Consider the following 24156-nt stretch of genomic DNA (forward strand, 5'->3'; position numbering starts at 1 on the left):
GCACTTGAAGCCACATACAAATTGATTAATTAATACTAGTTTCGTTCTCTTCTCACGAAATATTTTGTTTTGTTTTTGCTTTTTTTTTAATGAGATTCGCGGCTACGATGAGACGACAAAAACTGTTCATTAGACCGAAATTTGCTCCACGCCTCGTCCTCCTCCTGTGATGGAAGCCTAACAGAACAACAAAAGTTTTTGAGCTACTTAAAATTAAAAAAACTAAATCAAAATATCACTGACAATGAATGCAATTGTCACATTCTGCGCGTTTGGGATTCCCAAAAGGTTTATGTACAGGTTTAGCATTAGAAGTTGGCTTAATGAGGTAATTCCGATTGTTGAGAGAATCACACTTTTCACATAAATATATATATATCCAGATGATCTTGATTTTAAATACTATTCCAAATGTAATACAAGTTGAATGTATTACACTAAGAGAATTTTCTAGAATTTGCTATTAAAATTTCATATTTATTTTAGTTTAATGATAGGAAAATGAGTTCATGTTAAAATTGTATGTAACATTAATATCTATCTTTAACTGTTAAATACCTTACCTCATAATTATTTTATATATGTCTAGAAGATTAACGTAACAATTGTTAGGGATATAATACGAATACATGGATGCCAAAGGCAATCTATGTGACGATCGATAGTGTCATGTCAGTGAACTCATTGCCAGCAAAACACACTTCCGACTAAGTTAAAAACGACCCTCTCGCATGTCATACAGATACACACACACATATACCCCTCCATTACCCCTCTGCTTATGCAGCTGTCCAAAATGGCCGTCTACTCCACAGGAACTAACGGAAATTGTATGCCACAGTAAATGTGAAAATGGTCGCATCTATTTGCTTGTTGTTGTGTATGTGTGTGTGTGTGTGTGTGTGTGTGTGTGTTTGTGTACGTCTGTATGCAGTTGTGTGTCTAAAATAATAACACTGCAGTGCCATGACGCCAAATGACCGTCCCTGAGGAAGGAGATATAGACATGCATAAAGCACTTGCCCTAAGAGTCCGGGATACACTGGCAAAACAACAACAAAATCCTTGCAATAGCGCATTCAAAGTTATTTCCGGTAGTACAGCTCTACAGGCCGCTTATCGGTTTATAATGTACCCAATGAGTAGCTTTCCACCTAATCATCATAATGCGTGCTTAATTTATGAACGTAAATTTATTTATCATTACCTCTCATTTCTATTGTGGTTGTGCTTGTGCCGATGGCAATAAAAAAATAACATTATTTATTTACTTTCTTGATTGCCAATTAAAAAAAAAAGTAAACATTTCTCTGATTTTTTAACATTAAAACAATAAAAATATAACATTTGTTCAGCGTCGATTGACAACATCAAATCCAGATTTGCATATTTTGGCTTACATCATTTCAAGCAATATAAAACGGAACTTTATTTACTTTCTTGATTAAGAAATTTAAGAAAAAAGTATTTTTCCTGATGGAGTTATTCCATAGGAACACTGCCATATAGTGCACTGTGCACTATAAGTTCTGAGAGTAATCAAATTTATTTAGTTCACGTTTCGCATGCTGAATAAAAAAATACCTATAGCAATACAATCAGCAAATTGGTCATAATTAATATTTTATGATTATTATTATCATCCAATTATCGGTGGTATAAGCGTAAGCACATATGCAGAGAGAAATAAACTACAATAAATTTGACGTATACGTAATAAAAATCAGCGGCATTTATGGGATTGCGGATGGTGAGAACCTGGCCGGCTGCAGAATGGTGGGTGGAGGATTGTAATCAGGTCTCAAGTGGTGCTAATATGCTGATATAATATAGATATATGTATGTATTTATGCATATACCCAACAAGCACTGTTTCTCATTATGCAGCTTGGCAGCAAACATTTGCCAAACTCTTTGCCAAACTACTGCCATTTATTCGCTTACCCTTCCACCCAAAATGGATAGCCTTTTATCGATTCATTCATCCTGACATCATTGGCAAAATATATGCATATAAGTGTGTTTATGGAACGATAAATATCTTGAGATTGATTACGGGGGCGCGGCAGAAACCCGACCGATGAAGTGTCGAAGGCCATGTGAAGGTCAAGTTCGTGGCTCGAAGGCAGAACGGCGTCTTAATTAATGAGCCTGATGAGTTGATTATGTGATTTGCTTGCAAACAACCCTTACACTTGAAATGAGATGGATAATCTTGAAGGGACATTTAGGACCCCATAAAGTATATACAGATGCTAGCCATCATTCGAGTAAATATATCCATGTGCTTCTTTTGCAAACTAGTCTCTCAGTTTTCAATATCCTCATTTCATGCTTTTGTTAACTGTGTACTATAATATATAGGATATAAAGGATATCCGTATATTATTTTGAAAAACTCCATTTAATCTTACTAGCAACGATTATTATTTGATATCATGATTTGAGTTTGGCAAGTATAACAAATAAATCTGAGAGTCAACTATATTCATGTAAACTATTTTTGCTCCTGTTATTGTGCATCCCAATCGCTGACACTATCTCAATTGCGCGGTTTATTGTTGGCCAGTCAGAAACGCATCTGGCACTCAGTTGATGTATGTTTGCAGGTACCTGGGGTACCATCTGGGTATCTCCCTTAGTGTTCCACAAGAAACGCGGTCACTTTGCTGGCCCTAGTTGCAGACGCTTCGTGTGCGTGGGTCGCTGCACCCTGGATGTCGAAGTGAATGCAATTCATTTGGTGAATGCGTATTTGGTTCAACAACCCGTTGCAAAGTTGTGGCTTTTTGTCGATATTTGTGGCACTTTTGGTCACCGGAAGTCGCACTGCGGACGACAGTTGTCGACCGCTTTGGTCAGCCTTGTTGTCTGCTGTGTGCTGTGTGCTGCAGCTGAACATGTGTATATGTATATGTTTAAGTAAATATATGCTTAAAAAATTGTTGTACATAGGACATATTTGAATTCGAGTCATTCTATTTGCTTGGCGCTGTCAAGTTCAAGGACCAGACTTGGAGTAATGTAAAGCAAAGCCATCAACTGCAAATCCTTTTCTTTTGTCCCCACGATGTCCACATTGGTGAGTGTGTCCTTGCACAGCTCTAAACATTTTTGTCCCCCATCCACCCCCATCCGGTTAACCACTGGAGAGCGCTTGTGGCATTCGAATTTTCATTTGAAATTTTTTGTCGTTTGTTTTTTATGCGAACAGAAGCAGAAATTTCTAAGAACAGAGTCAATGACAATGTGCATTTCGTGTGGCTCTTGAAAAATGATTTCGATTTTTTTTGTTTTTTTGGATTTGTTATTTTTCTGCCCATATAGAATTCGATACTTGAAACGCTGCGCAAATTTTATATTGAAGAGCATGGGAACAATTAGAGAAAAATGATGTGTTGGGCCATTGAAGGACTTTCAAATCCAAATTTCATGCAGGAGAAAAGCTTTTATAATTAATTGATAATTTGACATTTTTTCTACCTATTTTTGAGTAAACGATGGTGTAGCAAAATCAGCAGTCGTAGGTACTATTGATGGCTTAAATACTTATAATAATATATTCTACCTACATATAAATATATTTTTTGCTAATATTTATCAAACCTGCCAACTTATTTATAAATTCTCTTAGACTATTAAAGTGCAAGTAAATTTATATATTTTATGGTAATAACATTTAATAATTAAGAGACTCCATACATAAATATATATAGAACAACATATATAACATATCCCACTGTGCGGCGACAGTGTGTACAGAGTGCTGTGCTCTTTGCCATTGCCTGCTGGGCAATTTTTCGCGGTCGCTTTGATGACATGCGTACATACACACAAACACAGGCTTGGGCACTCACACACTGCTATTAACATGGTTAAATTTTGTTGTAGTCATTTTTGTGTTTGTTGAATTTTTTTGTTGGGCGTTTTGGGCCGTCTCGTGACTTTAATGCCGTTTATCGCTTGTCACTTGTCAGCCGTCGAGTCGCTTTTGGGTCTTTTGGCCTGTTTGCCACTTGTTACGCGCTTTTTCGCTCGGAACATCCAAATATTTGACATTCATAATGGTTAGCCATTGGCCAAGCCAGCCGATTCAACATCACCATCCAGTAATTGCTCTTTGCTCGCTTCGTGCCCTGCATGACACATTAGACAATCGAGGACAGTTGACAACCAAGTACCAGTACCAAGTTCCAACCGCAGTCGCAGTTCCAAATCCAGCCAAATCCAGCGACGAGTGCAACTGCCAAGGTTGTGGTCAACTCAATGATGTAATCATTTGGACTGCAGCTAATCGTAAATACTATATGGACTGCCGATAATCACCATGCCCGCTAAGTGATGCCATTTTACTCGTCTCATTTCGTTACGATATCATCGAGCAGAGTCAACAATGCGAACAAGTGACGAGCCAGCTACTCGTATTCGTCTCGTAATCGACACCGTCCACTCATTGAGGGCAGTTCAAGTGATGTTTAGCACAAGTAGCCCAAGTAGTACATACACATTTCGCATTGTCATGTGAGGCAGCCTCTTACTCAATCGTTAAGTTCGCCCCTTGCACTCCTTTATACAAATTGCGAATTGCCACAAAATTATAGACATTTGTCGTTGAGTACACTCGGAAATCGCCCTGAAACTTGGAAAAATGTTTCTTGTTTTGGGAAATAATTTATTAATATAAGAACAAAATTTAATATTTTTCTATTTCTATTACTTCTAAAAATTGGAATATATTTATTATAAATTTTATTTCTTCTACATTTTAGAATCTACCTTGGAACTGTTAAACGAAAAAACGATGGTTTTTGGAAAGACTTAACTTACCATTTTAGAAACATACTTTCTGAATAATAAGGTGAGTTTCCCCTGGCGGGTGATTTTTTTTTTTTAGTGTAATTGGAGTCGCTAAGTGCATCGAAAATCGCATGCCAGCTAAGCCAGCTAATTTCTTAGTAGTGAAGTTATCAAGTTGTTGCTATGTTTTTAGTACTTGTTGTGCACAACACACACACACAGACACGCCCCCTAAGATAAATCGCTTGACATTGAAGCATCGTCAACTGCAGTTGATCAGCATAAATAGCTATGAAGCTAAATGTGTATTCACTGAACCTCAATTGATCCATACTTGAGCCAGTCTGAATTCAGTTGCTACGCTTGTATAATAATTATACACAAATATATCGATTAAAAATCGTATGCTTAATATTAATACACTTTTGATCCCTTTAATACCAATTGCCGTTTCCAGCTGTACAAAGATATCGATATATTTAATATAAAATTGATTGCAATGTAATCTTTAGTTTTAAATAGATTAAAGATGGAATAACAATATTTGTTTTTAAATCATCATAAATTGTTATTTATTTAATATTCAATTCATTATAAGCATTTTTGAGATTGCAAAAAATTAGAAATTCGTCGATCAACAGTTAAGGAATAAGCAAATTTGGATCTGGAAAAGAACAAAGTTGATTCATATTCATTTGAAATCAGTTTAAAAATTGTTGCAGTGGTCTTTGTCAGATCATTCTGCAGCTTTGACGCTTTCACTTTTAGACGAGCAGAGTGAGAAGGTGGGCTGCACCTCAACGTTGACTCGACAGTTGACATGGTCAGATCAGTCTCTCTGATAGTCAACCATTGAGCAATTTACCAACTCATCTCGCATCAAGCACTTTATACTCTCCATTCCCCTCCTCCGCCTCTGCCTCCGCCTCATCATCTGGCTCTGTTCCTGCCACTATATACTGCTTGAGTCCGTCGGGTCGTCATTCTGAATGTTGGCTGTCAATCTCTTGTCTAATTAGAAACATTTCAGCAGTGAGGCAGAATCGTGTGCTTCTGCAGTCCATTCGCTTGTAGTCTTGCCAAAAAGTAAAAAAAAGAAATCAAGAAAGAAAAAAAATGAAAATGAAAATGGAAAAACTAGCCAAGAATGAAACAGAATTGCAAAATTCAAAATCATTTTGTCATTTTGTAATACATTTCGTCATTTGTGTGAAGCCCTTGAAAATTGCCTAACACATATTCATAAAATTTTATTTTGCCACACAAGTAAATCGAGGGTAACGAATGTTACGCTTCAGTTATGCATTTTGTAATACTATTTTTATTTATATATAATATGTGCATATGCATATATATTTTGTTTCGATTTGCGTCATGCGATTGAAAATCGATTTGACGGCAACATCATGCCTATAAATTCTTGAACGAGATAACTGTTCGAAGCGAAGCTCTGAGATGCAGCACAGACCCACCCAACCCACACCGACACAGATACCCATCTAATGTTTGTATATATGTATTGTGCAGCTGGGCAATTCACGTTATTTAACTATTCATAAATTTTATTTTTACACGCCTCGCCTGCCCAACAACAATCGCAAGCGGTCCATTTTGGGAATGGGTTGGTGGGAGGGGAGGGGAGGGATGGGAGTTTTGTGAAAAGCGAAAGAGATGCATTCACACGTGATTAACGCCAAATGTATCCAGCTATTATATCCATTTCACGTCCAGCAACTCGTAGCTATCCCAACATAATTTTCAAACGAAAAATGTGTTAAAAATAAACTTTTATTGATTCGTGTAGCGCTGCGATGCGGCCTTTTGAGGTATTTTGCATGCCCTTGTAAATGCCAATCGGTTGCCCCTCCCTCGCCACGTCTCCTTGGCAAAAGCCACGTACCGCATCGTGAGCACCGTTCGCCCAACCCGCCCCCTCCCCCCTCCCCAATCCCCCTTCACTTACACGCGTCTTCCATCGCCAGACAGCTTTACATATGCTGACTGCGTTGCGTTTGCATTTTATGTGTGCGTTTAATTAGGCGCAAAAAATGCCATAAGCAACCAAATGGCACTCAACTATAGCGTTATCAATTCCAATTCCAATTCCACATCCACAATATGTGTATGTTTTGTAAATATATCTATGTATCCATCCACTACTCGTATCCAAATGCATAATTCGCATTTGCTTATCGTTGCTACTGCCAATTGACTTTGGCTTTGGTTGCGCTTAAGCGCTGCGTAACTGAAGATGGAACAGCTCCGCCTTATCGGCCAGCAGCTATGCAGTTAATTATATGTATATGCACATATATATATATTTATATATATCAGGCCTTGTGTGCTGATGGGGGCGGTATTTGAATGCAAGGTGCTGTCCATTCTCTTTTATCTGCAGTCCGCTTGCGGCTGTATCAGTTGGCGGTGCATTGCACTGCATTGTCAGCCAAGAGGCCGTGCAAATAAAGGAGCAGATCCATCGGTAAATATGCAGCGCTGATTCAGATACGGCGTCCCTCAACCCCACACTGAACTTCTACAAAGCAAACGTTGACAAGTCTTCACTGATAAGCGCACCATTCAAAAAAATAGACATTTACTTAATATACTCCACACTCTCTACAAGTTATTTATTTAGTATATTGCACTATTGCTGAAATAAAAATCACTGACTGTTATTTTGTACCCTGTAACCCAGTACCAATTATCAATTATAAAAATAGCACAGCAAAAATAGGCAAAGAAAGTAAAAAAAAAAGTATAAAATAAGTATAGAAAACATGTTAAGTCTTCAGATAAAGTTCTTTTTAATTGCGTTGGCATTGAAATAATTTATAGATTTTATTTTTAATATACAGTTCGTCATCCTCATAAATAATTTTCGGGCAACAATTGACATATTTAACCATCGCGAACGACAGGTGCAGATCTTCGATAAAATATACTGCTTAAAAGATTTTTAATATTATTTAAGCACTTTGTAATTTAATTTTATTATCGACCAATTTTGTGTTACACAACACGTTTAAGTTGCCAATAAGAAGAATCCTGGCAACATTTCACCGCTGCTTCCTCATCAGTTGGTAACGGCTGGATCGTAATCCTATTTTTATACTCTGATACCGAAGGCATCATGGTATATTGGTTTTGTGCAATTTTCGTCATGCTGTCTGGTCAGCTGGAACATATTCTATTCTGTGCCAATGCCACACAAAGTGTTAAAATTTGAGTGCTGCGCCTACTAGGAGGCTGGGAAATCGATAACCGCATATCGATAAAGCCACATAACTCCCACAACTTTAAGGTTGTAGCCTTCGCTAAATTTGAATGGTAGGTTGCTGGCGATATCCTTCAAAGATCAATATGGGCCCACCTACGCCGCCCGCAGGACCACCGCCCATTAAATGCTCCGCAATTTTATGATCACGCCCACACCTGAGCCAATAATCGCCAAAGCTGATATTTCGGAGAGTGTAAATCGATAAAACCGCATATCTCCCACAATTTTAAAGATACGAGTTACCAAACTTGGAAGGCAAATTGCTGGTAACCTCCTTCAAATATCGGCTTATACATTTACAGCTTATATGTCCCGCCATATAAGAGCTATAGTTAACAAACTTGGAAGGGAGATTACTACTACACCCACCCTGTTCTGTATTACTTGTGGTATCAGAGTATTTCCCAGTCGGTTACACTCGACTGCAACGTTCTCACTTTTTTTTTTTTTTTTTTTTTTTTGGATGCGATAAGAAAACGAATCTGGCCTATTTATTCTGCTTTTGCAATATTTGCAGAAAGCCTAATCGGGATCACTGAAATTGTTGAAATAAGAAAAGATTTCCGGACTGGGACTGTTTGCTTACTTTTCCGGCTAACTGACACATTAAAAAAGAACCGATCTGTCTAATTAAAGGCCAAAATGGCAACACCTGACACTCCTGACACTATTGGTACCAAATTTGTTTTGTGAAATTCTGTAGTAAATAGTCTAACAAACATTAAAAGCAAAAAACTTTTGCAATACTGGTGTTGTTAATTAATGCTTAGGAAGGGTTCTTTAATTAAGGAAAATTGTTGAAATGAATTCGTTCGCAAATCTCTAGAAACCAACGCAAATCAACTAAAATCTTGGCATAAGCCCACATAATGCTCTCGAATATGTTTGTTTTGGACAATGACTCACTGACAATTAGGACGCTCAACTAAATATCTTGTGTAGCAAAGCAATGGTACGGGCCATACACTCACAGTGCGGCCATAAATAACCCTAGCCAAGCAGATGCTGACATCACGAAAAGAACAAGAACAAGAACAAGCACAAGAACCAGCACCAGCACCAGATAAAGACAACAACACCGGTAACAGCAACAGCAGCTGAAGAAACCAATCGAGCGACAAACGCACACAAATATTAATACATAAAAAAATAATATAAATGTGTACACAGATACACAGATACATGCATATATGCAGATCTGAATTTTATTCTGTTTGCAATGAAACTGAAATTCAACACATGCTAATAAAAATGCCCATGAGACAAACATCTGGACAATCCATGTCTAGCTTCAGTTCCTATTGGATCTGGGTTGCCTTTGTTCGACGCGCTGCACATATAAGAGTTCCATGCGACATTAAATTGGCAAGTGGATTGGAATATATTTTGGGCAAGGGCAAGGCCTAAAGTGACGGGACCTAGCAGAGACCCCAAATAAAAGCCATACAAAATTGGCCAATAATTTAATTATTTTGCGCTGCCTTCGAGCCTGGCCTGCATCATATTGGTCCGCTAATTGATTTGGCTTTGTCACAAAAAAAGCCACCCCCAAAAAAAAAAAATGTCAAAAGCGAGCCGCGAGCTTTGCTCGTGTGTTATTTAATTCACTTAGATCTTAAAATGTATGTGTAATTAATTAGTTTTGTTGCAGCCGGGCAGTGGGTGTGTGCCAGCGTATGATTGTGCGTCTGTGTGTGGGCGACTGTGGGCGTTTGTCTCGTATGTTATCCATCAGTAAATTGCAATCGGAAACTTTTGTCAGAGTCAATTTTGTTTGGCAGCAGAAAGTCTCTCGCTGGTTGCTTTCATTATAAATATTAATGGGACCACATGGTGTATGAGTGCGTTCCCCAGTTTGTTCGTGCAACGGGGTGGGGCATCGACCATCATTTCAATTGCGTACGGATACAGACAGCAATAGACTATGTCCTACGGCTGAAAGTAATTTTAAGTCGGCCAAAAATGATTATGTTTTCCAACTTAATCCTTGCTCATCTTGGCTTTATGTTTGTTTTCAATTATATACATATTATATAGTTCACTCTATTCAAATGATTAAAAATGAGATAAAAGATTTTGCCTAATTTCTAAGCTATTCTAATAGGCTTTTGATATGTGTATGTTCTTAAGTAATCAATTCGGATCGTTTTTTTTTCAAGTAAAAGTATTATAAAAAGTATTCTTTAATGAGATTAGACCAGTATTGCATTACTTTTGACAACATCAAGTTGTTTTCTACTTTGCCTACTTTTTATCTTCAAAGTGGTATCTTTTTTCTATATATTATTAAAATGGTATTCGTGTTAATGCAAAATGTTCTTACGTATTCATAACAACTAGTCAAATTAATTTCATAGAATTGGGTTGAGCAATTGGTCAGATATTATCGATATTAATCCAATTCAGTTGAATTCAGTTTGCTTTTATGCCACACGAAATGCTATAAAATCTATTTACTATAGTTGTTGTTGGGCTGCATCTGTAGTGGGCACTTTGTGGTTTCCTTTCTTCCTAATGTATCTCAATGTTTCCGCCATTTGCGTAATTTCTTGTTGTTGTGGTTGTTGTTCTGGTTCTTGCCATTGTTGGCAGTTGTATGGCTTGCGTTTAATTTGTTGTGAGAGATTCTTGCCCGATCAGTCGATGAAAGCGCATGAAGAATACCCAACAAAAAAATTGGAAATTATTAATTTGATTGATTACACTTTCCTCTTTGCGACCTACTGATGATGATGCATCTGATGTTGATTAATGCGGATCAGCAAAGTGCCGCGAATCTTAATTGCTGCCAATTGATGCAATTAAAGTTGGGCCACCGCAAAATATTCATCCAACTCGAGTCCAACACGAAATCAGAAAATTTTGCAATCACATTTCACTGAAATTGAAAGGCAGAAAGCTTTCACTTCGACGTGGATGCAGCATTTGTAATTTTGCTGCCATTGATTGACAAAGGGTTTTCCCTACTGCCCACCATTTAGGGGCGTGGCCTTTAATTGAGTGCCTGCCTGCGGAACGGGCCACCCTTCGGCCCGCCGTCTAATTTGGTTTTGGCAAAGAAATTCATTAGGCGTCCCATCGAACATGGTCCCATACATCCGTCAAGCAGAAACATAGAAAATTACAAAAAAAAAATCGTCTTGTTCTGACGTTCGGTCCACCACCCCACACCCCCCGCTCTGCCTTCACCAACCTCTTAAGAATTTTTAAATTGCTTTTATTGTTGGTGGTGTTGTGTGGGCAAAATGTAGAGCTGCTGCCAAAAATTCGCTGAACAACCAAATTGCGCGTGTCTTGAAGATTCGCTTTAGGCAAACGCTACCCCAGCTGCAGTTTGATGTTTGCCTGATTTGGAAAAATGTTCAAAATGTGAAAGATTGCAAGGCTGTCAAAATAAAGCCGATCTATATTAGATGACGCCATTTGTAAGCAGCCACAATTGATTTGAGAAAAATCGCTGTAATTAGTAAAAAAAAGTCACCATGTGCAGAGAGAGTCCTTAAATAAGCAGGACTAATGGGAAATAGTTTAAGTCAGCCGGATGAGAGAGTCGCCTTCAAGACACAAATTAAAGTCGGAAGTGAATTGCGTTTGATAGAAGAGCAAGTTGTTAAACGCTTTTCGATTTGCTTGCTTCACTTTCTTACTTTCTTACTTACTGTGTGCTTCTGCTATTGTTTTGTCTGAACTGATTGTTATTTTGCTTCTTGATTCGTTGCTTCCTCTGTTTCATCTTTGTCTCTTTGCTTTTCGATTTGCGTCAAGCTTTATTATGCTCTTGCAGAGGGTAATCTTATTTTATCATGCGATTTGTAAGGCACAGAGAGAAGAAATCGCCGATCCCATAAAGTATATATATATATATTCTTGATCAGCGTCATTGCCTGAGTCGATGTAGCAGTACTCATGTGTCTGTCTCATTCTATGCAAACTAGTAATTTAGTTTTAAAGCTATTTTAATGCAACCCGATGATGATGGATTGCATCAGTTTATCATAGGAAATATCGATTTATCGATCGAATGGTTGCCCTAAAAATAATATCACTAGTTATGTGTGTTATTATTTGATCAAAAAACATAGAGATGAATTTTATAGGATAGGAACAATCGGTTGAAAGATGAGTTCTTGTATGAATAACAATTATTGTTTACCAAATTTGACGCCGTTCTATAAGGGTATATAATCTTCGGCATGCCTAAGATAGTGATATTTCTTGTTTTCGGTTTCTCTTCTAATTGTCACTGCGCCTTTTGTTTGGTTTGTTGATTCTCGTTTTGTTTTTGGGCTCGCTTCTTGCCTCCGAACTAATTAAGCCATTTGACTCAATATTTGTGTTATGTGTTCAATTCGATTCAACAAGCACTTGAAGTATATTTTTAACATTTACAGTGAGTTTGCAAGCGTACCTCCAAGTAAAGTACTTGAGGCAGCTCGCATGCCTTATCGCCATAGTTGAACTGATGTTTGCACAGTTGGTGCGGAGCTGGCGTCAAAATTAATCGCAAACAATCCGTCAACAGATATTTTGCGACCTCTGTCAAAAATACGTATGTACGTAGTGATATAATGTACGGCTACTACTTCCAGTTTACCAGTTTACCAGCTTGTCAGTTTGTTTTCCAGTCCGTTTTGTCAGACTGTCTTTTTGACGGATTCCTTTTTTCTTTTTTTTTTTTTTTTAGTTGACAGCTTTAATATTTTTCTGTGCGCATTTTGCATTTTGCATTTTACAGCATAAAGAATTATAATTATAAGACGTGAATATTTTTAATTTGTGCACATTCTTAATTTTTCATCAACCCACCCAATCCGCAACTGCTTCACCAATTCAAATGGCTTGCCAATGTGTGTGCGTGTGGGCTTGTCCAAAAATTCTATTTGCGGCACACCAAGTGCCCGATTTGTTTCAAAACATTTCTGAGTTATGCAAGTGTAAATATTTCACCCTGGTGCTTATAAATTTACGTGAAATGATTCTCGTGTGTTTGCTTTTTATTTGCTAGTTTGTATATTTTTTCTTCAACAATTACCTGTTTATTTATGTGACCCACATTAATTTGTAGTTAAATTTAATTAATGGCTATCATCAATGAACTTGGTTTTATTCTGTCTAAAGTACAAATTGCTTGCAATTGCTGGCATATTATGCAATTAATACATTGATAGGAAATCTATTACTGGACACCTTACTGTACCTTTTATGAAAGTTGGCTTGAAAGCGGTGGGGTACACGAAAGGTTTTCTTAAACCCAGTCAACAACATTTTAACAATTGCTTTCATAATTAATTGAAAAATAGTATCTTAATATATTATTATGTATGTGAATTAATATATAAAAAGTGGGCATGCCCGAAAAAAATGTGGGAGGAGTTACCTCGTAATTTTCCTACCAAGTTTTGTTACTGTAGCTCTTAAAGTGGGTCTTCGTAATCTATCCTCCAAGTTTGCTAACTTTAGCTCTCAAATTGCGGGAAATATAGGCTTTTATCAATTTTTCTTATCGATTGTTAAAGGCAGCTACCAAAAATATACCTAAAAAAATTAAACGGCTCTAAATTAAAATCTGTGGAAGATATTTGAAATTTGAAATTTTCAAGGGCGGGTGGCCAGGTGGCGGCGAAGGTGTGCGTGGCATATGCCAATTTTTGAACCAACAAAATTTATTGACTGCACCCTTGTGGCAGATATGTGGCTTTATCGATTTCCAATTATCGATTTTATCGATTTCCCAGCCACCCAGTGGACGTGTAATGCGGACACAGTTCAGTACTTGTTACAAGTTTCAAGTCTTTATCTCTAAAGGTGTCGAAAACAGTTGCGTTGTACAAAATAATCAGAGGTATCAGAGTATAAAAAGCACGAACTCTAATTGAAATTGAAACTTATGTTTATTTATATTACAATTGAGATCTCGATTGCGGTATATTGTAATAATTGGTTTATTTATTTTATTGGTTGATGCGAGTCTGAAGTGCCTGAAATACACATAATGAAATGACAAGATTTATACGAATATGGGCTATGGGACATATACATATATGCACATAGATGGTGAGGTATATTTTATTGGAGTATACTCCATACCTTGTCTTGCCTGTGACATTTTCACTCATTTGCTTCGTATTCCATGCTGGTTGCGTAAACTCGTGTGATTTTACGAGTACTTCTGAGTATTCGCAAAATGAATCTGTGCATAATTTGAATTTTTTGAATGTATTTAACGGACTGCCGCATACAAATCGCCATTTATCTTCACTGGCTGAATGTCGCCAAAACAGTTCAAGCTATGGAGGGAGGGACTCATTTTGTGGGAGCGGGGAGTGGTGTGGTACTTTGTTGTGCGTGGGCATGGCCGTAAATGTGAACGGCAAGGCAAGACACGGAAAACTGACCGAACGGACATGAACATTGATTGATTTCACGCCAGCCAACAGCCGCTGAACGAGCTGCTTATTTTTAGCGGTTATTTTTTGAACGGGCATTTTGAACATCGTGCGGGTCGGAGGGTGGACGGGGGCCAGGGAGCCAGGGGGCCACGGATACGTAGAATGAATATGTTATTTTAAGTGGTGTGACAGCAGGCGGGCAGGCTGGCAGGTGGCTGGGTGGCTGGGTGGCTGGTGGCAGGGGGCAGGGGGCAGGTGACAGAGGGCATTCGGCACGATTTTGCTACCCAGTGATTGCGTGCCAAAACATTTTGAATAATGGACATGCAACAATGTTTCAAGGTCGTCCTAACCTAAACATACCCACTTGAACTAACTAATTTTCAATATTTCTTTTTTTTTCTTCATTCTTTTCAATTACAGCCCTTGAACTTGGCAGACTTTTGGCGAGCAGCCGCTTGGCGGCAGCGGCCACGGCAGCCGCATGGATCATGCCGTCAGGGCGACGCGCGGCCGCCCGCTCAACACGTTGCGTTTCGAGAACGATGAGCTGGAATGCCTCTATCAGCGTTACACGCTCAAGCTGCAGCGCTTCTCCGTGCTGGGCGTCGTCGCTCTCGTCGTCGTCCTTTGCGGTGTAATGGCCGCCCTGTCCCTGGCCTTTAACAATGCGCCCACCTTTCATGTGAGTCGCGGTTACTAGTAGTTTTGAGTATTAGACAAGCCAAACGTAAGCAAGTAATATCCATGGAAAAACTGGCTTAGAATACTGAACGGTCTCTTGGTAGCACAATGTGGGCTAAGAAGGCACTTAGCTAAACTAGAATCTGTTGATCCTAGAACAATGATTTTGCGCTATGATTTGCATAGCGGATTGTGTCGCCTTCGTCAGGAGAAGATGCAATATCCTAGCGAAACAGGTCTTAAGCTTCTTAGACATAGAAATCGTCAAGCCGACAAAAATTCGTAAATTTGTGCCAGAATCAGGGTTGAAGGAAGTGCAATAGTGCTATATCCAGCTATATTGTCCAGCTATATCGCAGAGCAAGAAGCTCGCGAATAATCCAAAAAATTATTTTGGTTCTTGAGCTAAGCACCAATTGCTTGCTTTCCCTTGATTTTCAAATTGATTTATGTACTGTACGGAAATATAGGTGTCAGTAGTTTATTTCCGGTTTACAATGGTAATTTAAAGATCATCTTTCGATCGATTATTCCTGTGGCAGCTAGATGACATAGTGGTCTGATCGGGTCATCTCTGACCTATGTACTACCTTGAGCAAAAATACGGGTAAATACCAAGTTTGAGGGGCTAGTTTGCAACACTAATGCATAAGTCATATTCAAATAGAACGCGTCAATTAATTAATTGTTCAACTTGCAATCTATTTTCGATCATAGAACATCTTCAACTCGATTGTGTGTGTGCTGTTTGCCATTGTGCTGGCGCTGCTGCAGTGCTCGATCATCAAGGATCACCATTTGCCCACGCTGTGCTATGGCATTTTGTTGTTCACGGCCAGCATTTGCATTGTGTCGATGCCGACGCTGGGCAGCATTTTTCCCGTGGACACCAAGGAGGTGATGGCCGAGGGCGTCTGGCAGATTGTGTTTGTGGTATTTTTGGCGTACGCAATGATGCCGTTGCAGATCTGGGAGGCGGTTGCCTTTGGCATTACACTCCCCTCGGTGCACATCAGCATTACGGTCTATAAGATCTTTACGGCTGCACTGCGTTATCTGGAATACAATCAGCTCATTGCGAACATTGTCATCTTCATTGGGGTGAATGTCGCCGGCCTGGTCGTTAACATCATGATGGAACGTGCCCAGCGGCGCGCGTTTCTCGACACACGCAACTGCATCGCTGCACGCCTGGAGATCCAGGATGAGAACGAGAAACTGGAGCGATTGCTGCTCTCTGTGCTGCCGCAGCACGTCGCCATGCAGATGAAGAACGATATTCTATCGCCGGTGGCCGGTCAATTTCATCGCATCTACATACAAAAGCACGAGAACGTTAGCATCCTCTTTGCAGACATTGTCGGCTTCACCGTACTCTCCTCCCAATGCAGCGCCCAGGAACTGGTGCGTCTACTCAACGAGCTCTTCGGCCGCTTCGATCAGCTGGCGCATGTGAGTGACAACTGCAATTGGCTGCTGCGAACATTTCACGGCATTAACTTGTGGCTCATTTATTTGTACAGGATAACCACTGTTTGCGCATTAAGATTTTGGGTGACTGCTATTACTGTGTCTCTGGCTTGCCGGAGCCGCGCAAGGATCATGCCAAATGCGCCGTGGAAATGGGACTCGATATGATCGATGCCATTGCGTGAGTAGCCCTTCCCCTGCATATATTATAATACGCTACCATTGGATCGAACTTCATGTAATACGATTTATGTTCAAGGATACCAAGTTGTTGTTATAGCCTGGCAGATGATATTATTATTATTGCGAAATACCATATATGGATAGACATATGTATAATATTATATTTTAAGCCAACCCCAGAAGGGAACTGTTCTTCCTGTGTGGTGATCCCCATTGATCTCGGCATGTCGAGAACTGACTTACTTAACCCATTTTCTTGATCCCGTTCGCAGTACCGTTGTGGAGGCGACAGATGTCATATTGAATATGCGTGTGGGCATTCACACTGGCCGCGTTCTCTGCGGCGTTTTGGGGCTGCGCAAGTGGCAGTTTGATGTGTGGTCCAATGATGTGACGCTGGCCAACCACATGGAGTCGGGCGGGGAGCCGGGGCGGGTGCACGTGACGCGAGCCACACTCGACTCGCTGTCGGGCGAGTATGAGGTGGAGGCGGGCCATGGCGATGAGCGATCGTCGTATCTGCGGGATCATGGCGTCGACACGTTCTTCATTGTGCCCCCGCCGCATCGGCGCAAGGTAAGTTCCAAGATAGTTCAAAGAAGTCATTAGCTGCTGCTTGCGACCTTTCACTCATGTGCATCTCTTTCTCTATTTCTGTGCATGTGTATTGCAGCCCCTAATGCTAAACACGCTTGGTGTACGCTCGGCGATCGGTAGTCGACGCAAGTTGTCATTTAGAAACGTGTCCAATGTGGTCATGCAACTGCTGCACACCATCAAGTTCTCGGAGCCGGTGCCCTTCTCCAATATTGCCACCGGTTCGTTTCCCTCGGCTGCTGCTGCTCTGGGCGGCGGTCCGGCACGTGGCAGCAGCACGGATGCGGCCGCGGCCAGCGTACAGGTGTCGGAGAAAGGATCACGCAAGGTAAGTGGCCAGTGCCCCTTCTGTTAATATCCTTTTGTCCATGATCCAGAAGAGTTCATAGACCATATGTTCCACTCTTCACAGTTCAAAGACTCGTTGTAGCTCGGTAGTCGTAGCTCAGTTCTATGCATGTCCGGGTCGTTCTTCTTTTTTTTTTTTTTGTTTTGTATTCCTTTTTTGAGGGGATTGGTTGTGGGTCTGTTACGTTATCATTTCACGCTCGATGTGTGTTTTGTTTTTCGACTTGTACCGTTTCTCGAACCGTGTGTATCTCATGGATACACTCTCGAACTCAATCTGATCTGTCGATGGCTTGCTGTGTAAAAAATGCGACAATTCCTTATGATTTCTTTCGTTGATTTCTTTCTTTTCGTTTACTTTCAGGATGCGGTAAGTTCACCGTACTTATAAATATAGTATGAAACGTTCCCAATCCCATCTCAAAACTTCGTTCCCCTGTTTTTTTTTCTTCTGTTCTCTATTTTGTGGGTTTTTTTTTTTCGATTTGTAGACGCAATAAATTGCATAGTGTATAAATTAAAAAAAAAAAAAAAAAAAAAAAAATTGCATTGTAATTTGCGTAGAACAGTTGGCTCGGTCATCAATATGTTTTTATTTTGTAATTTGTAATCCGTACTGTTGTATCTACTAACATAACATATGCATAAGTAAAGTACTGGCAAAAACTGTAAAGGATGCCTTTCGTTTATTGCGTTTGTGTCGATGTTGTGCGTACTTAGTGTAAGGAGTAGAAGACCAATGATGTATTTGCTGGACTACTCATCGGTAACACCCACTGAACAACAACAACAACAATGTACACGAGATTCGAACTTTGATTTCATCATCATTGAAGAAGAACAAGAAACACACAACGCTGACACAATTTCACATTGGGCTACTCAAAATACTGTATATTAAACTTAAACTTTACTGAAATGGTGTAGGTACCCCAACCCCAACACTTATGCGGCTCACACAATATTTTGGTATATTTTGGTATACATATGTACTATCAATTTTTTCAAAAATTTGAATCATTAGAAATATGGAAAATTCACTACACATTGCTTAATATTTCAAATGCTGTGATGATGTATAGTTTACTTAAATTACACTTTAACGCTATACTTACACTTTAAACTTTTCACAATTTACCGCTATCTGCTATACTACAAGTTTCAGTTTCAGTTTCCGTTTCCGTTACAGCTTCAGTAACAATATCCATTCCAGTTTTTCGTTAAGTTTCATCTTTATCTTTATGCGTTCAATCTGTTGTCCTGTCTATGAACTATGAATTTATCCCATTTTCTCAACATCAACCTTGATATTTTTATCTATCTCTAAACTACTGTTACTTTATCTACCCTAACCATACTTAACTATCGTTAACGTTATTTGACACCTCGTATTTTTGACTATACTACAATATTTTAACTTTTATCGATTTAAGCAAAAAAGTAAAAAAATTAAAAAATAAATTAAAAAAACAAAATACATATATATAAATATATATATACATATACTGTGTATACTTCTCTGATCTAGGTAATACGTCTACAAAAAATCTTGCATGCTACCCCACCACCGCACGGCACCATGGGCTATGGCAGCGTCGTCGGCAGCGGCGGCGGCGGTGGGGTGGGCAGTGTTCAAGTGACCGTAGGCACAAGTCCCAATTCAACAGCGAGTACGATTAGTCGCATACATAGGCACAATCACAAGAATAATAAAGTGAGCAGAGCAGCAACAAAACCAAATGTTTAATTTTCGTTCACATTCGTTCAGTCGTTCTTCAGTCGTCGTTCAGTCTTGTGTTCCTTATGTATTTATGTTGGTGTTTGTTGTTGTGTTCTATATTGTATTGTATTTTGTACACGTTCACGTTTCACGTTCATTCGTTACGTGTTGTTTGCCTAACTCATACATTACATATTTAGTTCGTCGCAGTTTCGTTGAGTTTTATTTTCACTAATAACTGTTATGATTTTTTGCGTTGCGGGTGGGTATTTAACAACACTGCTTCGTTAAGTTCCATTAACTTTAAAGTTTCGTTGAGTTTCATTAGAACTTGCGACTAGCTTACTTAGCATTGCATTTACCGCATGTCGCCCAATCGTGATGCCCTCATTTCGTCAAATCTCGTCCAGCTGATTTACATTCACATTCTTAACATTCCGCGATTCCATTGTGAGGCTCCGTTCTCGTTGACGTGTGAGCGGCCAAATTACCGCTTGACTCTAAAACAGTTGATCGGCTTATTTTATTTGTCTTTGCGCAATTAATAATTAGGAAATTAATTAAAATATTAGACAGGTTATATAAGAAACAAGTTGAACAATGCAAAAGGATTTTATTTTATTTTATTTTCGGCACATAATTGTACAAATAAATTAATTTAATTAAATTCTTAAATTATTGCAACATCAACTGTTGATGGAACTAAGAATACCACACTCTTCAAAACATCGATACGAAATTCGATAAATCATTGCAAAAAAAAGAAGAAAAACACGAAACAATTTTCGAACGTTGAATGCACATAATGTTCTCCCTTATGGGAAAATGTACAGGCAACAACATCCTTTACATAAGTATAATAATAATTCAACATTCGAAAATTATTTGGTGTATTTCATTAGCATTTTGCAATGATTTATCAGTACATTATTTAGTTTAGTCCAAGCGCACACACATACACACTCTTTGCATGCCGCTATAATTATGTATTCTCAACTGCATGCACTAGTGATCCGATTAGTGTACTACATACTTTAGTTTAGTACTTAGTACTTTCTTCGATAAAGCCAGCAAGCGCCACTGCCACCAGCCACAAGCGGGAACAACAATAAGCACTAACTAGACCCATTTTTGTTTTTTTTTCCTTCTTCCCTGCATCCCGTACAGTCACAGTCTAAGGTCGCGGACAAGTTTAAGCGGCCGTTCCGCAAACGGCATTCGGTGGCCGCCCATCATCAGCCAACAAATCGGGTGAATCGCTTCCTCTCCCAGGCGATCAATGCACGCTCCGTGGACTGTGACAAGTCGGAGCATGTGGATCGATTAACGTTGCGTTTTCGTCAGAGCGACAAGGAGCGTGAATACCACAAGGATTTCGATTTGGGCTTCACGACAGCCATGGGCTGTTCTCTGCTTCTTTTAATACTGGGCGCTGCACTCCAGGTGACAGCCCTGCCGCGCACCCTTATCCTGCTGCTGCTCTTCCTTACGGCTTTCATTTGGGTTAGTGCCATACTGATGTTGTTGCTGGCCGTGCGCCTCAAGTGGATCATCTGGGACATTTCGGAGAGCTTCTCGCTTCGAATGGCCATTACCATTTTCACAATAATCCTCATCTATTCAGTGGGTCAGGTGAATGTGGTGAGTGAATCGATTAGCATCCCACTTTTTATTCGCATCTTTCTAACACATCTATTTCTCATTTTGTTGTTTGCCGACCAACAGTTTACCTGCGTCACGGATCATCCATGTTCGGACAACACAACGACCTTGGATTTCCAGGGTCTAGACTCCGATAATCTGGATATGTCGCCAGTAATAAGCAAACAGGTCGATGCCCATCGCAAGTGCTCGTTGCCTCAATATGTGTCCCTGTCGGCAGCATTCGCCTTCCTGTCCGTTTCCGTGTTTCTCAGGTGAGTGCGAAAATTTAAGCTTTAAATTGAAATGAATGTTTACTGTATCCTGTATCCTTGTCCAATGCAGATTGCCAATTATATTCAAGTCGCTGCTGGTGCTGGGCATGGGCACCATCTATGGCCTGTTCATTGAGCTGTCCCATCAGAATATCTTTGAGTGCTACGACACTCGCGTTAAGTAGGTGGTCATGGTCCATATGATTGGCCCACATATCAACGTGTTCTCTATATATAGTGCACACTTATTTAAATATATCTATGCAATTCCTTCACATTTTAGAGCATCGATTCCGCTTCATTTGATCTCATTGGCGCGCATTGTTATCTTTATGATTGCGATATTGGTGCACGGCCGTTTGGTCGAGGGCACCGCTCGTCTGGATTTTCTCTGGCAGTTGCAGGCGTCGCAGGAAAAGAAGGAAATGGATGTGCTGCAAGCGTCAAATAAGCGCATTTTGCACAATTTGCTGCCCGCTCATGTGGCTGCACATTTCCTCGATGCGCAATTTCGCAACAACATGGTAAGTGGCACACCGCATACGCTTCATCACCCATGCTTTCACCGCCAACTTCACTGACCCACTCACTAATCATGTGGTTTGCCTTTTATTTAGGAGCTGTATCATCAGAGCTATGCCAAGGTGGGCGTCATTTTCGCTAGTGTGCCCAATTTTAATGAGTTCTATACGGAAATGGATGGGTCCGATCAGGGGTTGGAGTGCCTGCGACTGCTCAACGAGATCATTGCTGATTTTGATGAGCTGCTCAAAGATGATCGCTTTCGAGGCATCGATAAAATCAAGACAGTTGGCAGCACATATATGGCGGTGGTTGGCCTCATACCCGAGTACACGATTCAACCCACCGATCCCAACTCGGTGCGTCGTCACATGACCGCACTGGTCGAGTACGTCAAGGCGATGCGGCTCTCTCTGCAGGAGATCAACAGTCACTCCTACAACAATTTCATGCTGCGCGTGGGTGAGTATACTCTGATACTGCAACCTGCACACTCCCAATTCCTTCCTAATCGTTTCCCCTTTATTTAGGCATCAATATTGGACCCGTTGTGGCGGGCGTGATCGGTGCTCGAAAGCCCCAGTATGACATCTGGGGTAATACGGTAAATGTGGCCAGTCGCATGGACTCAACGGGAGTGCCCGGCTACTCGCAGGTCACCCAGGAGGTGGTGGACAGTTTGGTTGGGTCGCACTTTGAGTTCCGCTGTCGAGGCACCATCAAAGTAAAGGGCAAGGGTGACATGGTCACCTATTTCCTCTGCGACAGCAGCAGCAATGCCCTGAATGGCGAGGTGCGAAACGCTATGATTAGCAGTAGACCTTCGGCAGCCGCGAATGAATCGCAAACACATCAGTCGCTTCCTCATGCGGGTGGCCTGCATCCCGCCGAGTACTATCAGAAGGCATCGCAGTTCCAGGAAAATCGCGTCAATACAGATACCTACAGCAAGAAGGACAACGGTCATCTGTACAATGTGTGCGGGAGTGAGGAGCAACAGCTGTTGCTGCAGCATCAGCAACAAAAGCAGCCACTGCCCGCACCGCCCACGACCACGCACCACCATCTGCATCAGCAACAGCAGCAGCGGCTCAACAGCAAGCTTCAAAAGCAACCCAACTTTATGACCAATGGTGGTTTACCCAATATCCGCGAGAATGGACACAATGGCGGCGAGATGCATTATGCGGCCACAAATATGGCTATGAATCCGGCTGCAGTTACAGTTACGGCTGCAGTACAGCAGCAGCAACAACAGCAGCTCCAGCACCAACACCAGCAGCAGCAGCAGCTGCAACTCCAGCACCAGCTCCAGATCCAGCACCAGCACCAGCTCCAGCACCAGCCCATTCCTTCGGTAATGTTGCGCGAGTTCAATATAATTGAGAATCCAAATACCGGTGGCAGGCATCAGCAGCAGCAGTTGGAGCAATTGCCGTCGGCACAGCGGCCACAGCACAATGGTAATAGTCTCGATGGGGGCGTGGTCGGTGTGCTGGGCGGTGATTGTTTCATAATGCCGCGGCGCGATCAACTGCGCAGCTATGCGCCGCCGCCGGCGCTGCCCTTTAACCAGCATGGCCAGCATCTCCCACTGCATCATCTGTATCACCAGCATCAGCATCTGAATCAACATCAGCCATCGTCCTCCAGCATGGGCTATGGCAACTGCCGTGAGAGCGAGCCGCTATTGCATGCCAGCAGCGTCGCGCCGGTAGCCAAGGTGAGTGATGACGTTGACCTCATGTTCTGGAGCAAGGAGATACTGCTATGAACAATGCAACCTGCCCACTAGCCACCCCCTAACCAACTAACAAACCAACCACCCAAACAAACAACCAACCACCCACCCATCCATCCAACCATCCAAAGAACCAACCAACCCATCCATTTGTAACTAATCAGATCTATGTGCAAAGTGTGTCTGTGTTAGTGCATTTTACTGAGCCTAAACAGATCTCCTTATGAGAATATTCAATTGGAAAAATATATATAATGGAAAAGTGGAAAAACACGACTCAATTGCATATACAATTGATATATAAATGTTATTCAACAAATTGTTCACCCTTTCCGTTAGTATTTGCCAAAGCTTAGTCTGATTGTAATTTATAACATTTAAAGTGCTACGGTTCTAGACCAATTTTGTAGGAATTTTTAAATTACGCGAATCGCGTAAGCAAATCTAAATGCAAAAATCTCTCATGAAAAGAAGTTTAGAATCGATTGCATTTCAATTTATGAATTCTA

The 24156-nt window shown here is 40.5% G+C and overlaps 1 protein-coding gene across 4 annotated transcripts in view; it reads left to right on the forward strand.

Annotated features, from left to right (window-relative positions):
• The window catches only part of LOC6564853 (Ca(2+)/calmodulin-responsive adenylate cyclase), a 37341-nt gene that overhangs the window by 9390 nt on the left and 3795 nt on the right, over positions 1–24156 (forward strand). For 3 of the 4 annotated variants that reach the window (XM_032738511.2, XM_032738509.1, XM_032738510.1), the window contains exons 2-13: positions 4770–4858; positions 14890–15151; positions 15868–16602; positions 16674–16801; positions 17076–17379; positions 17477–17728; positions 20636–21109; positions 21194–21384; positions 21455–21565; positions 21668–21908; positions 22002–22368; positions 22437–23629. In XM_032738511.2, coding sequence (XP_032594402.1) covers positions 14951–15151; positions 15868–16602; positions 16674–16801; positions 17076–17379; positions 17477–17728; positions 20636–21109; positions 21194–21384; positions 21455–21565; positions 21668–21908; positions 22002–22368; positions 22437–23629 — 4197 coding nt within the window. In that variant the 5' untranslated portion in view covers positions 4770–4858; positions 14890–14950. The remainder of the gene's footprint in view (positions 1–4769; positions 4859–14889; positions 15152–15867; positions 16603–16673; positions 16802–17075; positions 17380–17476; positions 17729–20635; positions 21110–21193; positions 21385–21454; positions 21566–21667; positions 21909–22001; positions 22369–22436; positions 23630–24156) is intronic. The other variant, XM_032738513.2, reaches the window with a different exon arrangement.

The sequence above is a fragment of the Drosophila grimshawi genome, unplaced genomic scaffold (genome assembly GCF_018153295.1).
Source record: "Drosophila grimshawi isolate 15287-2541.00 unplaced genomic scaffold, ASM1815329v1 contig_848, whole genome shotgun sequence".
Lineage (NCBI taxonomy): Eukaryota > Metazoa > Arthropoda > Insecta > Diptera > Drosophilidae > Drosophila > Drosophila grimshawi.